This window comes from Bos indicus, chromosome 11 (assembly GCF_029378745.1).
Source record: "Bos indicus isolate NIAB-ARS_2022 breed Sahiwal x Tharparkar chromosome 11, NIAB-ARS_B.indTharparkar_mat_pri_1.0, whole genome shotgun sequence".
Lineage (NCBI taxonomy): Eukaryota > Metazoa > Chordata > Mammalia > Artiodactyla > Bovidae > Bos > Bos indicus.
Window position 1 is genome coordinate 15,175,915 of NC_091770.1, and position 18,084 is coordinate 15,193,998.

Genomic DNA, 18,084 nt, shown 5'->3' on the forward strand with positions numbered 1-18,084 from the left:
TTGAAAAAACTAAGATCATGGCATCTGGTCCCATCACCTCATGGCAAATAGATGGTGAAACAATGGAAACAGTGGCAGACTTTATTTTCTTGGGCTCCAAAATCACTGCAGATGGTGACTGTTGCCATAAAATTAAGATGCCTGCTCCTTGGAAGAAAAGCAATGACAAACCTAGACAACATATTAACAAGCAAAGACATTATTTGCCTACAAAGGTCTGTATAGTCAAAGCTGTGGTTTTTCCGGTAGTCATATATAGATACGAGAGTTGGACCGTAAGGAAGGCTGAGCACTGAAGAATTGATGCTTTTGAGCTTTGGTGTTGGTGAAGACCCTTGAGAATCCCTTGGACTGCACGGAGATTAAACCAGTCAATCCTAAAGGAAATCAACCCTGAATATTCATTGGAAGGACTGATACTGAAGCTCCAATACTTTGGCCACCTGATGTGAAGAGCTAACTCATTTGAAAAGACCCTGATGCTTGGAAACATTAAAGGCAGGAAGAGAAGGGGACAGTAGAGGTTGAGATGATAGGATGCCATCGCCGATTCAGTGGGCATAAGTTTAAGCAAACTTGGGATGGTGAAGGACAGGGAAACCCAGTGTGCTGCTGTCCGTAGCGTCACAAAGGGTCAGACACGACTGAGTGACTGAACAACAGCAACAGGACATTATTAAGAGAAATTGATAAGGACCTAAATAAATGGAGGGATATATAGTATTCATGGGATATACAGTGTATATATACATGGGATATACAGTATTCATATACAGTACTCAATATTGAAATTTCAGCTCTTCTCAAATTAACCTCTGTTATCAATGCCATCCCTGACAGAATCCCAGTGGCTTGATTTTTCTTGTTATTGTTTCCTTTGTTGCTGCTGCTGCTGCTGTCCTTTTGATTTTGTGGAACTCAAGCTGACTTTAAAATCCACATGGAAATGCCTTTGCATTTCCTTAGCTAAGAATAGCTAAGGGAGTCATGAAGAACAGAATTGGAGTACTTAGGTTGGCAGATACCAAGACTTATTATAAAACTGTATCAATTAAGACAGCTTAACATGTAGTGGTTCTTGGACTGGCAGCATCAGCATCACCTGGGAGCTTGTTAGAAATGGAATTTCTCCTGCTTAACTTTACACCCTACTGAAGCCGAGTCTTTGGGGTTGGGGCCAAGGAGTCTGTTTTAACAATCTGCCTAGATTATTCTTGTGCACTTTAAAGTTTGAAAAACACTGAATTAAGACATTTTGACACGAGGAAATAAAAACTAACCAGTGGAACAGAGAGTCCAAAAAACAGAGCTATACATACGTGGTTCATTTGACTTATGTCAAAGTTGGCACCACAGTGCTGTGGGGAAGGGGTAGGCTTTTGGATAAATGGTACTAGATGATTTGTATTTGTATGGAGACAGTCTATCTTAACCCCTATATCATACTAAATATACAAAAATCAATTCCAGATTGAATGTGTTGAAGTGAAAAGCAGAACGGTAAAGTTTTTAAGAGGAAACTATAGGAGAACATCTTTGAGACTTTAGGACAGTCAAAAACAACAAGAAAGCTCTAACCATAAAACAAAAATGATAAACTAGATTATTATTAATATTAAGCACTTTTTAAAAATTAAAAGATGCCATTAGTATCTGTAAGGCACTTAGACCAGTGCCTTGCCAACACAAGTATGTGTTGTGTAAGTATTTGTCAAATAAGAATAGTAATCTATCACCCTCCTCCAACAAAAAGACAGAGGGCTTGTGTCCAAAAAATAAGAATATTTAACAAATTATCAAGAAAAATTTTGACAACTCAGTAGAAAACAAGAGGCAAAGGACTTCAGTAGGAACTTATAAGAGAGGACTAAAATGGTCATTAACATGTTAAAAGGTGCTCAGCTTCATTAATCATTAGAGAAATGTGAATTTGTTAACAGACATATAAGTTAACCATATGAAATACTACTAAATATTCACCAGAATGGCTAAAATGCAAAAAAAAAACCCACAAAAAACAGATAGTGTTGAGTGTTGCAAGGTTATGAAGCAACAAGGACTCTAATGTTTCTAATAAGAGTGTAAAGTAGAAAACCTGTCAGAAGATTGGAGTATTCATGAAAGCTCAATACTCTGACCTAGCAGTTTCACTCCTAAGTATTAATGCATGTCTAACAGAAATACGTGTTGAGCTAAAGAACCTGTTTTAGCATGTTCATGATGGCACATTCTGATAGCACATTAGAATATTCATTGGACATCTGGTAGTTCCCAGATTGGAAATTACCTAAATGCCCATTAGCAATATAATAGTTAAATAGATTGCATATTGCAGTGAAATATTATTCAGCAATAAAATGAACATTCTGCAGCTATACAAAGCATTAAAGCATGTGTCACCTGTTTAATTTTCTTTTTGTGTATCCCATATTCTGATTGAGTCTTCCCTTGTGGCAGCAGTGTTTTGTAAGATATATTAAACAAAGCCTATCTGCAATTACCTCCTTTAGAAAGACTTTCCCAAGTCAGACATCTCCCAGCCAAACATAAGATAAATGCATTCTTCTGTGATATCATTATCCAGCCAGTTCTTTCTTTAAAGCTTTGCAAATGTCTATTTTTCAGATTGCATTTTACTTTCAGCGTTAAGTGAGAATGTTTTGCTTGACCCTCACATTAAAGTCTCAGGCAAACTCTTGTTCTCTTGCCAGCATAGAAAACAGTCTGAGTTGGTAGTTTTCCTGAGGCAAATATCTCCCCACCCCCTCTTTGGTGTGCAAACCTTTTAAAGCTGGGATTTAACTGACAAGCCTACCGCCTGCACTGGTCTGCCCCTTGATGTTATTAGTAAAGTGACCATGCGGCTGGAAGCTGAAAGTTTTCCTCAGCCTTCTTAGGGTCCCAGGCTGGGTCTGAAAATTAAACTGACAAAGATTAACAGGAAAAAAGCACACACATTTACTTAATATAGGTTTTGTGTGACATGGGAGCCTTCATAAGGTTATAAGACCTGAAGAAACAGTTTAATTTGAGTATTTTATGCCTGGTGGCTCAGACAGTAAAGAATCTGCCTGCAATGCGGGAGACCTGGGTTTGATTCCTGAGTCAGGAAGATCCCCTGGAGGAGGGCATAGCAACCCACTCTAGTATTCTGGCCTGGAGAATCCCCATGGACAGAGGAGCCTGGCGGGCTACAGTCCATGGGGTCGCAGAGTTGGACATGACTGAGCGACTAAGCACCTGGTGGGTTTGACGAAGTGTGGGCAGTCATGGAGGAGTGTGATAGGGCAAAGGTAAGGACTATAAACTGGGGGAGACTTAGGCTTCTTGGGATTCTCAGCATCCCTTTGTCTTCAGAGATAAGAATGCTCCTTTCCTCTTTTTGTGAGAGGGTGGGCACCTCTCACAGAGTTTTATGACCTATTTCAGAGGTGAAGGTCAGAGTGATCTGCTGTTTCCTCAGAGTCCTTCAGCTGAAAATACTAGGTATGCTTGGGTGCCCTGTTTTGGGAGTTGCCAGTGGTTAGGGCCATCACCCATGCCCACTCTGGATGGTGCCTTTTTTCCGAGGGTGAGAGAAAGCTTTGTAGGAGGAGAAATCCCGGTGGTAGGGGATGTGTTTTTCAGCAGGTACTCTCAGAGGCTTGTTAAGCATCACCTATTCATGCTTATTGTTCATAATCCTCACAAGTTTGTGAGAGATGGGAATTACTGTTCCTATTTTAGAGAGATGAAAATTGAGATCCTGAGAGGTGAGGTGACTTCCCAGCTAATCACCTCCCTGGGATTCTGATCAAGCTCTGGCTGACGTGAGATGATCTGCCCTGTTTTACAGAGTCTTTTCCTAGGTGCTCTTCCATGATGTCATGAGGTTACAGAGACAGTCCCTTTAATAAAATGAATAGAAAAAAGGCCATGCACTGTACGTAGGAGAATCACTATGCAGATTTACTTACTGAAAAAAGTTTCATTCTTTGTTTTGAACTTAGTTATATTAATAGAAGAACGGTGATGGATAGGGAGGCCTGGCGTGCTGCGATTCATGGTCGCAAAGAGTCGGACACAACTGAGCGACTGAACTGAACTGAAGGTTACCTAATAGTCATTGCAGTAGAATGTTCATTCTCTGAGGGCAGGGACCTTGTTTGTCTTGCTTACTGCCCTGTCCCTGGGGCCTTGTGCACATTGCCTTGTGCAGAGTAAGTGCTCGAGTGAAGTAATGAATGAACACACTTCAGTAAGAATGAGTTCTTCTGATTCTCTTTCTACTTTATTTGTATATTCTTTGTTTACTCCTTCTACTTCCCTTTAATATAGCAGTTTCCTAAAGTTTTTTTTTTTCCTCACTGAATGCTCTACTTACATTGCTCTACCAGTGTTTCCTGGGTACTGTCATCCACTTCCTTGGAGAAAGTGTTGAGAAAACAATGCAGATGTTCTGCGGCCAAAAAAGGTGACGTCTTGCTATTTGCGACAACATGGATGGATCTAGAGGGTGTTATAAGTCAGACAAGAAGGACTACTTGACCTCACTTATATGGTGACCCTAAAAAAGCGCAAACAAAACAAAACAGACTCATAGATTGAAGAAAGAAACAGGTGACTGCCAGAAAGTGAGGTGGGGTGGGCAAAATAGGTAAAGGAGATTAACAGTTACAAACCTCCAGCTATATAATAAGTAAGTCATGGGGATATAATTTCCCCATGGGGAAAGATGGTTACTGGACTTCTTGGGGTAATCCCTTTATAATGTATGTAAATGTCAAATCGTCATGTAGAAACTGAAAAAATATTGTATCAACTGTATTTCAGTTACAAAGTGAAAATGGTTGCAGCTTATGCCAAAAAACAAACAAACAAACATGTTTTTGGTAATCAAGAGACCCAAAAAGTATTAGAATCAGCTTTTGCTACTAACGAAGGTGTGACATTGAGCACGTAACCTAATCTGTTGTTTTCGTTTTTATTATAAGAAAGTAGGCCTAGATTTGGAGTTGAAAATTCCCGTACCCATCACTTCAGTTCAGTTCAGTCACTCAGTCGTATCTGACTCTTTGCGACCCCATAAATTGCAACACGCCAGGCCTCCCTGTCCATCACCAACTCCCGGAGTTCACTCAGACTCACGTCCATCGAGTCAGTGATGCCATCCAACCATCTCATCCTCTGTCATCCTCTTTTCCTCCTGCCCCCAATCCCTCCCAGCATCAGGGTCTTTTCCAATGAGTCAACTTTTCACATGAGGTGGCCAAAGTACTGGAGTTTCACCTTTAGCATCATTCCTTCCAAAGAAATCCCAGGGCTGATCTCCTTCAGAATGGACTGGTTGGATCTCCTTGCAGTCCAAGGGACTCTCAAGAGTCTTCTCCAACACCACAGTTCAAAAGCATCAATTCTTCGGCACTCAGCCTTCTTCACAGTCCAACTCTCACATCCATACATGACCACAGGAAAAACCATAGCCTTGACTAGACGGACCTTTGTTGGCAAAGTAATGTCTCTGCTTTTGAATATGCTAACTAGGTTGGTCATAACTTTCCTTCCAAGGAGTAAGCGTCTTTTCTTTTCATGGCTGCAGTAACCATCTGCGGTGATTTTGGAGCCCAGAAAAATAAAGTCTGACACTGTTTCCACCCTTTCCCCATCGGTTTGCCATGAAGTGATGGGACGAGATGCCATGATCTTCGTTTTCTGAATGTTGAGCTTTAAGCCAACTTTTTCACTCTCCACTTTCATTTTCATCAAGAGGCTTTTTAGTTCCTCTTCACTTTCTGCCATAAGGGCAGTGTCATCTGCATATCTGAGGTTATTGATATTTCTCCCGGCAATCTTGATTCCAGCTTGTGCTTCTTCCAGTCCAGCGTTTCTCATGATGTACTCTGCATATAAGTTAAATAAGCAGGGTGACAATATACAGCCTTGACGAACTCCTTTTCCTATTTGGAACCAGTCTGTTGTTCCATGTCCAGTTCTAACTGTTGCTTCCTGACCTGCATACAGATTTCTCAAGAGGCAGGTCAGCTGGTCTGGTATTCTCATCTCTTTCAGAATTTTCCACAGTTTATTATGATCCACACAGTCAAAGGCTTTGGCATAGTCAATAAAGCAGAAATAGATGTTTTTCTAGAACTCTCTTGCTTTTTCCATGATCCAGCAGATGTTGGCAATTTGATCTCTGATTCCTTTGCCATTTCTAAAACCAGCTTGAACATCAGGAAGTTCATGGTTCACATATTGCTGAGGCCTGGCTTGGAGAATTTTGAGTATTACTTTACTAGCGTGTGAGATGAGTGCAACTCTGCAGTAGTTTGAGCATTCTTTGGCATTGCCTTTCTTTGGGATTGGAATGAAAACTGACCTTTTCCAGTCCTGTGGCCACTGCTGAGTTTTCCAAATTTGCTGGCATATTGAGTGTAGCACTTTCACAGCATCATCTTTCAGGATTTGAAATAGCTCCACTGGAATTCCATCACCTCCACTAGCTTTGTTCGTAATGATGCTTTCTAAGGCCCACTTGACTTCACATTCCAGAATGTCTGGCTCTAGATGAGTGATTACACCATCGTGATTATCTGGGTCGTGAAGATCTTTTTTGTACAGTTCTTCTGTGTATTCTTGCCACCTCTTTTTAATATCTTCTGCTTCTGTTAGGTCCATACCATTCCTGTCCTTTATCAAGCTCATCTTTGCATGAAATGTTCCCTTGGTATCTCTAATTTTCTCGAAGAGATCTTAGTCTTTCCCATTCTGTTGTTTTCCTCTATTTCTTTGCATTGATTGCTGAAGAAGGCTTTCTTATCTCTTCTAGCTATTCTTTGGAACTCTGCATTCAGATGCTTATATCCTTCCTTTTCTCCTTTGCTTTTCGCTTCTCTTCTTTTCATAGCTATTTGTAAGGTCTCCCCAGACAGCCATTTTGCTTTTTTGCATTTCTTTTCCATGGGGATGGTCTTGATCCCTGTCTCCTGTACAATGTCACGAACCTCATTCCATAGTTCATCAGGCACTCTATCAGTCAGATCTAGGCCCTTAAATCTATTTCTCACTTCCACTGTATAATCATAAGGGATTTGATTTAGGTCATACTTGAATGGTCTAGTGATTTTCCCTACTTTCTTCAGTTTCAGTCTGAATTTGGCAATAAGGAGTTCATGGTCTGAGCCACAGTCAGCTCCTGGTCTTGTTTTTGCTGACTGTATAGAGCTTCTCCATCTTTGGCTGCAAAGAATATAATCAATCTGATTTCAGTGTTGACCATCTGGTGATGTCCATGTGTAGAGTCTTCTCTTGTGTTGTTGGAAGAGGGTGTTTGTTATGACCAGTGCATTTTCTTGGCAAAACTCTATTAGTCTTTGCCCTGCTTCATTCCGTATTCCAAGGCCAAATTTGCCTGTTACTCCAGGTGTTTCTTGACTTCCTATTTTTGCATCCAGTCCCCTATAATGAAAAGGACATCTTTTTTGGGTGTTAGTTCTAAAAGGTCTTGTAGGTCTTCATAGAACCGTTCAACTTCAGCTTTTCAGCATTACTGGTTGGGGCATAGACTTGGATTACTGGTGTGATATTGAATGGTTTGCCTTGGAAACGAACAGAGATCATTCTGTCGTTTTTGAGATTGCATCCAAGTACTGCATTTCAGACTCTTTTGTTTACCATGATGGCTACTCCATTTCTTCTGAGGGATTCCTGCCCACAGTAGTAGATATAATGGTCATCTGAGTTAAATTCAGCCATTCCAGTCCATTTCAGTTCGCTGCTTCCTAGAATGTCAACATTCACTCTTGCCATGTCTTGTTTGACCACTTCCAATTTGCCTTGATTCATGGACCTGACATTCCAGGTTCCTATGCAATATTGCTCTTTACAGCATCGGACCTTGCTTCTATCACCAGTCACATCCATAGCTGGGTGTTCTTTTTGCTTTGGCTCCATCCTTTCATTCTTTCTTGAGTTATTTCTCCACTGATCTCCAGTAGCAATTGGTCACCTACTGATCTGGGGAGTTCCTCTTTCAGTATCCTATCATTTTGCCTTTTCATATTGTTCATGAGATTCTCAAGGCAAGATACTGAAGTGGTTTGCCAGTCCCTTCTCCAGTGGACCACATTCTGTCAGATCTCTCCACCATGACCCGCCCATCTTGGGTTGCCCCACGGGCATGGCTTAGTTTCATTTGAGTTAGACAAGGCTGTGGTCCTAGTGTGATTAGATTGACTAGTTTTCTGTGAGTATGGTTTCAGTGTGTCTGCCCTCTGATGCCCTCTTGCAACACCTACCGTCTTACTTGGGTTTCTCTTACCTTGGGCGTGGGGTATCTCTTCTTGGCTGCTCCAGCAAAGCGCAGCCACTGCTCCTTCCCTTGGACGAGGGGTATCTCCTCACTGCCGCCCTTCTTGACCTTCAACGTGGGATAGCTCCTCTAGACCCTCCTGCGCCCGCGCAGCCACCACTCCTTGGACGTGGGGTTGCTCCTCCCGGCCGCCGCCCCTGACTTCGGAGGTGGGGTAACTCCTCCCGGCTGCTGCCCCTGACCTCGGATGTGGGGTAACTCCTCCCGGCCGCTGCCCCTGACCTCGGACTTGGGTAGCTCCTCTCTGCCGTTCCTGCACCATCACAGCCTGGCATTCTCGGCTGCTGCCCCTCACCTCGGACGTGGGGTAACTCCTCTTGGCTGCCACCCTTTGGGCATGGGGTCCTCCCAGCTTCTACCCCTGACCTCGGATGTGGGGTAGCTCCTCTCGCCCACGCTTAGTGCGTTGGTCGCAGCCGCCAGGCAAATAATAGATATGATGAAAGTGAGCTGGCCATTCATGGTACAGTAAAGAGTTGGAGAGACTGTGATAGAATTTATACTTCATTGAAAGACTTATTGCTAACTTTTAATGAGAATTTGGAGTTATTAGTGCCTTTAACCAAAAAACAAATAATCGTGTGGCTTCCCTGGTGGCTCGGTAAGGAATCCGCCTGCCAATGCAGGAGACAAGAGTTCATTTCCTACATCAGGAAGATCCCCTGGAGAAAGAAATGGCAGCCTACTCCAGTATTCTTGCCTGGAGAGTCCCATGGATAGAGGAGCCTGGCAGGCTACACTCCATGGGGTCGTAAAAGAGTTGGACACTATTTAGTGACTAAACAACACTTGTATTAGCTTAGCTTTGCAATTCTTCAATTTGGCTATGTCTTAGAATTATTTGGAGAGTGTTTTAAAAAACACTGATGCTCAGATCCTGTTCTCAGAGGTCTGATTTACCTTTTAAAATACCAAAAGCTTCTTCTAATGGACAGCTAGGTTTTGAATGATTCATTGGACTCTAGTTAACTAGGATTTTTTTATATCTGATTATTATAAATAAGTAAATAAGGATGTGGTCAACTGTCAGACAGTTACGCCTTTTGCCTTTCTTTGAAGCAACCTTCACTGTAAGTTACTGTTGGGGAATGATCACTCAGGGTCACTGTTGGTTTCCATGTCATCAGCAAAGAGCTTAAATTGTGTTCATTATACTGAGCAGTCCCTACTGCATCAGAATACATTTTCCCCCTGCTCTTGTGCACCCAGAACCCACTCATCCTCACCCCGTGCATTTGTGGACAGATTCAGTGGTTTCTATTGCACTCTCTGAGCTGATGGTGGTCACAGCTTTCTCCGGGTCTAGGTTTCAGTGTGTGCATATTCATGATTTTCTGATAAGCTAGTCTTTCTTAAGATGTCCCTCTAGGATAACATTTAACTAAAATTAGAGACTCTCTACCCTAACCAGGACTAGAAAGCATTCTCAAAAATGTTAGGATGGTTTCCTTAAACTTTGATGTGCCTTTGCATCAGGAGATTAGGGTATTTTTAAGTGAAAAGGCATTAGATTTCTAATTATTTGTTTTCATTTGTGAGTTTGGATAATTTTTAAAAATTTATTTCAAATTTGAGAAGTATGGTCTTCTACATTTGTATAACTTACGAGATAAAAAAGATGTATTAATTAATGGTATGATTTATTCCATTTACTGTTTCGATTATCTGGAAATAATTCTGACTCATTCCTTAAGGAATTTAATCAGCTGAACAGGTCAGCTCAGTTAAGTAATGATTCTGCTCAAATGAACACATTCTTTTCCAAAAATATTTGAAAGCACGTTGTCTTTTATTTTTTGCTGAGATGATTTTCAAATCGTCACTCAACTGTATCCTGATATATTAATTTTGCTATATTCAGAGTGGATTATCCAGTTTATCCATTTCTTTTGTGGTCTTTTTTTTCCCCCCTCCCCATTAGTGTTTACTTTCACAACCCAAGTTCTGGGCCATTCAGACATCAGCTTTGATCCTCCGGACAAAACTTGAGAGAGGAAGCACACGCCGAGTGGAACGAGCAATGAGGCAGACACAGGTAAGAATTAATGTTGCAATTCTTGTTAGTTTTCCAACTCTTAATTGTTATCAATAACCATGCATGTTTGTTATGAGTATAAATAATGAGATGGCTTTCATTTTACTCAAACACATTTTATTATTTGAGAGTGTTGTCCTAGAATTTGCTTGACTCCAAAGCCCAGCTGTGTACTGAGCTCTGTGACTCTGGTGTTTAACCTCTCTAAAGGAAAGCTGTTCCTCTGCTCAACACTTCTGACACCAAGTGTGTGGGTGTTTCCACACCAAGTATGTCTTCACTTCTCTGTGGACATCAATTGGGTGTCCTACAATTTAATTCAATTCTGACACTACGTGGAGTTAGTACAAACCCCATACATGAAGAGCTTAGTCCTGTAAGACTGCCTCACTTTTCTGATTCTGATTTCAAGTCTGATACTTCTGACTGAATGGCTATAAACTAGGCGTTTTCATGACCTCCTTCTCAGCTCAGGTTTGATCATTTGCTAGAATGGCTCACAAAACTCAGGGAGACACTTAATTACTATTACTGATTTATTATAAAGGATATAAATGAGCAGCTGAATGAAGCAGTTTTGGGGCAAGGTCTGGAAGGGTCCTGAGCAGAGGAGCTTCTGTCTTTGTAGAGCTTAGGCTGCCCCCTCCTCCTAGAACTTGGTGCGTTTACTACCCTGGAAGCTCTGTCTATTCATTCTATTAGTTTTGAGAGTCTGATATTGAAACTCCAACTAAAAGTGGGTTGCTGTTCCCTTTTCCAGGGGATCTTTCTGACCCAAGGATTGAAGCTGGGTCTCCTGCATTATTAGCAGGAAGATTCTTTGCAGTCTGAGCCACCAGGGAAGCCCACTTTAGGTGGTGGTGGTTTAGTCGCTAAGTCGTGTCCGACTCTTGTGACTCCATGGACTGTAGCCTGCCAGGCTCCTTTGTCCATGGGATTCTCCGGGGAAGAATACTGGAGTGGGTTGCCATTTGCTTCTCCTTTCTTTATCATGAGAGCACATCTTTTCCTTCTTTGCTTTCGTATGGTAAAGGCAATATATTACACATATAATCCAAATATGAGGCAAATTAATTGAAACCTCATACATTCAAAGTGAAAGAGAAAGTGTTAGTTGCTCAGTCATGTCCAATTGTTTGCAACTCCATGGATCCCCACCAGGCTTCTCTGTCCATGGGATTCTCCAGGTAAGAATACTAAAGCAGGTAGCCATTCCCTTCTGGGTCTTCCTGACCCAGGCATTGAACCCAGGTCTCCTGCATTGCAGATAGATTCTTTACCATCTGAACCAGGGAAGCCCTACATACATACATCTAACTTTTGTTCAAACCAAAAAAAATCTTGTGTAAACCAGATGTCATCCTTGTCTAATAATATTCATATTAATGTTAGATAAACTCAGCTCAGTTGTTGAGGATTAATGTTAGGTTACTTTATGTTCATTATTAAAATAGTTTTGCTGATTAATTTTCATTACTCAGTTATCTCTTAAACCAGTTAATTTAAATTTAAATCTGCCCCTCTCCAGGTGGTTGTGCCTCTGAGGATGATTGCATGGCAGGAACCTTTTTCTTCACCCTTCAATTTCTGGGAGTTTGAGATTGTAGCAGTTTTCTGTCACTGGAGACTATTCATGCTGCAATTTGACTTTCTTAATGGTAGAAGATAATTGAGATTTCACAGCTTTTGAATGAGTGTTTTTAGAACATCTGTTCTTGATACTGTATTTTAGCATTTACTAAATTATATTTTATTTGAAAATCTTTCCATCATCACAGCTAGAATGTGAGCTTCTTGAGGGGTCCGATTCTGTGTCTTACTTATTTTGTATACTCAGAATAGGCACTTGGTGGATGTTTGTTGAATGCTGAAGGTTGTATTTATTTATACCCTGCTTTTTACCAACAGAGTATATAAACTACTTATTTCTCTGTTATCAATCAGCTTTTTCCTCATCCCACTATGCTGCTAAACCATGTATGAGCCCCCCCCAAAAAAAAACCATTTTGAATTATTTAATCATCAGCAGGAATAAGGCAGTGGCACCCCACTCCAGTACTCTTGCCTGGAAAATCCCATGGATGGAGGAGCCTGGTAGACTGCAGTCCATGGGGTCGCGAAGAGTCGGACATGACTGGACGACTTCACTTTCACTTTTCACTTTCATGCCTTGGAGAAGGAAATGGCAACCCACTCCAGTGTTCTTGCCTGAAGAATCCCAGGGATGGCGGGGCCTGGTGGGCTGCCGTCTATGGGGTCGCACAGAGTCGGACACAACTGAAGCGACTTAGCAGCAGGAGTAATTAAGAGTTAGGTGAATTGAAGGTTATATTCTCATCTGGCACTTTAGCAGTCTGAGAGTTGTAGAGCCTGGCCTTTCTAGTATCATTGCAGTCCAAATCTTCAGCCTAGTGCCGAAGCTAACAAGAACAGAGCAGTTGTTGTGATCACACTGAGGGTAAGGTCGTGGTCTTGGCGTGTAGTAATTCACAGTTTGTTTGGTTGTATTTTTTAAGGGAAAAGAGATAAAGGAATGTCAGTTTTTCTTACAGGGTTTCTTCAAAAATGATAAACTACAACTACCCTCGAAGTGATTAGAAGTGATGAGACTGGAGTCCGTGAATTAGCTACTCGATTAACTGGAAACATGTTCACTAGTCTATGGGAACTTGAGTAGAATGTGCATCCTCTGTATTATAGGCTGGTCATTTGTTCTACATCCCAGTCTTCGCTCCCATGTTTTAGTGTCAGAATGTGCTGTGCTGTATTATGTTTTCACATATCTTCTTCATGAAAGTATATCCACATGTGTTATACTTGGCAGGCTCAGTATTGACCTTGATGTGTGACTGTTTGTGTGGATGGAAAATATATGGCTGCCATTATGAAGCCACTGACTGAGGAAGGGAGGTGGGGTGGGGATGTGATCTAGTCATTCAGGCTGACCTTGGTCATGTTTGGTTTGCCCACTAAGGGGGTGTGGCTTCAAAATAGAGGAATTGTGTTCAATCTTTATACTTATTTTGAATATCCTTTTCCTAAATGCATGGTGCTTATAGAGGACAGATTGAAGCTCAGAGCTTTTCAAGACTGTTTATACTTTAGTAAAATTCAAGAACAGGTCTTGGTAAGGAAACTTAAGGGACAAAAACCCAACTTAAACTCGCTATGAAAAGGGATATTTGTTGGCTTTTATAGCTGGGAAGTCTAGAGGTATTCCAGTCCCAGAGATGGTTGGATTCACGGCTGAAACAGATCATCAGGTCTTTCTCCCTTTTCCCATTTCTCTGCCTGCTTCAGTATCAGAATGTCTGTTGTCAGAAAAGCACCAAATTTTGTTGTCTGTAGCCCTCACAGTCTAAGAGGAAGAGAGATCACGTACTGTGGCCAAGACTGAGCCCTCTAACCTGTGCTTCACTTTCTCACCTGGAGGATGGAGAGAGCCGTCATTCAGATACCAAAGGGTTAAACGACTTCATTTAATGCTTGAAATAGTACCTGGCACATTAGAAAACGCTCAGTGAATGTTAACTGTTACTATTATCCTCACTTTAAAGAGGGGGAAGTCTAGGTACAAGAAAATAAAGCTGTCCAGTCCTTCATAGCTCACTGAAAGCAGTCATTACTGCCTGGAAGAACTGAAAACATTGGATAACGACAGTGCTTCATGTTTAGTGTGCTGTGTCCTGCCATGGAGCTTTTCAGGTATCTGAGATGAGAAATGTCTTCCATTCTAGCTCTGTACTTTACCTGCATTAATAACCACACGTAGCATTTGAAAGTTACTGAAAAGCATACCAGAACTTGCTCCTGCGACTGTGGCTGTGCTTTAATTTTATTGGAATCATTGTAGTTACTACTCTTTGTTCAGAACTGTGTATAGTTACTGCCATTTACTGATCACTCAGATGCCAGGTGCTAGATAATCCTAGGAAGTAGGTGCTACTTATATTTTTATTGATGAAGATAGTAAAGCACAGAAAATTTAAATGACTTGCCCAAGATCTAATAGCTGGACTGTAATTCAAACCAGGTCTGCCTTGGGTTTCAAAGTCCATGCTTTGACTGACCCTGTTGCACCCATCTGTGAAAGACTTGGCATCATCTGGAGGAAGGGGGTTGAACCAGCTTAGACAGGAAGAAGTGAACAGAGGCTTTTGTGAGCAAGGCTTGGTGGCAGAACTCAGCTTCTCAGGGCGTACAATTTAGGTGAGAGGAGGGGAACGTGGAGTGCCCATAATATCGGGATGTGGTCCTGTGTAGGAACAGAGTGTACATGTGGCTGAGTGAAACAGGCCAAGGCTAAGGCCAAGAGAGGATGCTGCCCAGAGGGAGGCTGGTGGGCCGAACCAGGGTGTGAGTTTCATAATACTAGATTAATAAAAAATAGGTGACAGTTGGTTCATAGATAAGTGAGGTAAAAGAAGGGAGAAGCAATAAAATATTGTTGATAGTAAAAAAAATTTTTTTAATCTAGAAAGTTACAGAACAGTGAAAACTCAAGCATAGCAGAGGAACTTACTAGTGGGGTGAATAATGTCCACCACACGTCTAAAGGCACTAAATGCTCACTTCAGTCAGCTTCCAGCTGGGGCACTCGAGATTCTTTGACAGAATCAGATTGTGTTGGTTGAACTGACACATTGGTTTCTCCCAGGACAGCACCCTGTGTACATCTTAAGAGCCTTGTGCAACTTTCCCCAAACTTGCATGAACATATGAACCACTTGCAAGGTGCTTATTAAAATATAGCTCTTTAGCCCAGCCCACAGAAATTGAGGGTCCTGTGAGGGTGGTGATTATGGTCACCTTTGGAAGAGCCTGCTCCTGGCTGAGACCAGCTGTTAATCTTTAGTAGCTCCAGATGTTTTCCTGTCTCATACCCAGGTCCATACAGAACAGACACTAAAGGGGCATTTGTCAAGACCTGAAGGCCAGCGTTGTGATTTAACAGGGGACTGAGTCCCGGAAGGAACCTTAGAGGTGTGTGTTACCAAGAGTCACAGACTGGAGCCAGATTGAGCTCACTGAGGAATGGGCACTTTGCATATGACAGAGACTGCTCAGGAAAGTAGGTATAACTATTATCAGATTTGACTGCTTTAACTTTCTTAGAAAGGATGATACTAGGAATTTAAAACATTCACTTGCTGCTGCTGCTGCTGCTAAGTCGCTTCAGTCGTGTCGACTCTGTGTGACCCCATAGACGGCAGCCCACCAGGCTTCCCCGTCCCTGGGATTCTCCAGGCAAGAACGCTGGAGTGGGTTGCCATTTCCTTCTCCAGTGCAGGAAAGTGAAAAGTGAAAGTGAAGTCGCTCAGTCGTGTCCGACTCTAGCAACCCCATGGACTGCAGCCTACCAGGCTCCTCCATCCATGGGATTTTTCCAGGCAAGAGTACTGGAGTGGGGTGCCATTGCCTTCTCCGAAAACATTCACTTAGGTTTTAATAATAAATATTCTTTGCACTCTTACCCTACTTTCAGACTATAAGTAGACTGACTTTTCTCACTGAACTTTTAAGACAAGATAGTGAAGGAGAACTTCCAAGAAGGTCTCCCGGAGAAGTTTTAGGAGAAAGTTGGAAGTGGGCAGGGCTGGGAAAGGCACTCGAAATGGGGCATCTCCCAGTCCTCAGAGGGTGATTGTGGAGCCCTGAGGCTCCCTAAGACCTTTCAGAGAATCCACAGGTCGCAACTATCTTCACAGCAACATTGTTGTTGTGTGGTCGCTAAGTCCTGTCTGACTCTTTTGTGACCTCATGGCCTGTAGCCCGCCAAGCTCCTCTGTCCATGGGAATTCTCCAGGCAAGAATACTGGAGTAGGTTGTCATTTCCTTCTCCAGGGGATTTTGCTGACACGGGGATCGAACCTATGTCTCCTGCTTGGCGAACTGATTCTTTACCATCAGACTACCTGGGAAGTCCCTTCGCAACAATACTGAAATGCTGTTTTACCTTGTCACTGTGTTGATACTGAACCAACAGAAGCAATGGAGGGTCAAACTGTTGGCCCTTTTACCAGAATCATGGTCGGGACTCCACACTGCTGTTAGTCAGCCTGTGCTTCATAGCCGTGCATTTGTAGCTTAAAAAAAAGACAGTTTTGTTTATGATTGTCTTTGACAAAGCAATCAATATTATTTTATTAAATCTTTATCCTTGACAGTTTGCTTTTAAATATTTTGTGTGGTGAACTGGGAGGTACTTGCAAAACACTTGTGCTATATGAAGTGTAGTGGTTATTCCAAAAAAACCTGAGCGAACTGCTTTTCCCGTTGTTGTTGTTCAGTCACTAAGTCCTGTCTGACTCTGCAACCCCATGAACTGCAGAACACCAGGCCTTCCCTGTCCTTCAGTATCTCCTAGAGTTTGCCCAAACTCATGTCCTTTGAGTCGGTGATGCCATCCAGCCATCTCATCCTCTGTTGCCCCTTCTCCTCCTGCCTTCAATCTTTCCCAGCATGAGGGTATTTCCAATGAGTCAGCTCTTTGCATTAGGTGGCCGGAGTATTGGAGCTTCAGCATCAGTCCTTTCAGTGAAGAGTCAGGGTTGATTTCCTTTAGGATTGACTGGTTTGATATCCTTGCTATCCAAAGGACTCTCAAGAGTCTTCTCCAGCACCACAATCTGAAAGCATCAATTCTTCAGTGCTTAGCCTGTGGTTGAACTCTCACATCTGTACATAACTCCTTGAAAAACCACAGCTTTGACTATATGGACCTTTGTCGGCAAAGTAATGTCTCCGCTTTTGAATATGCTGTCTAGGTTTGTCATAGCTTTTCTTCCAAGGAGCAAACTTCTTTTAATTTTATGGCTGCAGTCACTGTCCAAAGTGATTTTGGAGTCCAAGAAACTGGAAATCGGTCACTATTTCCATTGTTTCCCTATTTATTTGCCATGAAGTGATGGGACCGGATGCCGTGATCTTCTTTTTTTGAATGTTGAGTTTTAAGCCAGCTTTCTCACTCTCCTCTTTCACTTCATCAAGAGGCTCTTTAGTTCCTCTTAGCTTTCTGCCATAAGGGTGGTGTCATCTGCATATCTGAGGTTATTGATATTTCTCCAGGCAATATTGATTCCAGCTTGTGTTTCATCCAGCTTGGCATTTCGCACGATGTACTTTGCGTATGAATTAAATAAGCAGGGTGACAATATGGAGCTTTTCCCATGGAACATTGTTTTTACTTTGAAGAACCACTGACAGACTATGGGTATTCAGACTTGGGTATTATGGCCGAAATTTTCTCAAAAATGAATGAAGTGAGCTTATCACTTCCATTTGTTACCAGTGATAAAATTTTCAGCTGGAAGAAAAAATGAAACTTTTGGAAGTCTTATATCTTTAGTTCTAAACCTGACAGCTTCCCATTGCTTCAGTTACTGTGATGAGAGTTTTTATATGAGCTTGCTGATAATAGGAAATTAGGAGGTTTCAGCGGAGAAGGCAATGGCACCCCACTCCAGTACTCTTGCCTGGAAAATCCCATGGACAGAGGAGCCTGGTGGGCTGCCGTCCATGGGGTTGCTAAGAGTCGGACACGACTGAGCAACTTCACTTTCACTTTTCACTGTCATGCAGTGGAGAGGGAAATGGCAACCCACTCCAGTGTTCTTGCCTGGAGAATCCCAGGGACGAGGGAGCCTGGTGGGCTGCCGTCTATGGGGTCGCACAGAGTCGGAGACGACTGAACGACTTA

At 42.2% G+C, this 18,084-nt stretch overlaps 1 protein-coding gene across 3 annotated transcripts in view; it reads left to right on the forward strand.

Moving 5' to 3' along the window:
- Window positions 1-18,084, forward strand: part of TTC27 (tetratricopeptide repeat domain 27) — a 185,491-nt gene that overhangs the window by 70,342 nt on the left and 97,065 nt on the right. For all 3 annotated transcript variants that reach the window (XM_070798087.1, XM_070798088.1, XM_019969975.2), the window contains exon 10: window positions 10,272-10,385. In XM_070798087.1, the coding sequence (XP_070654188.1) occupies window positions 10,272-10,385 (114 nt within the window). The remainder of the gene's footprint in view (window positions 1-10,271; window positions 10,386-18,084) is intronic.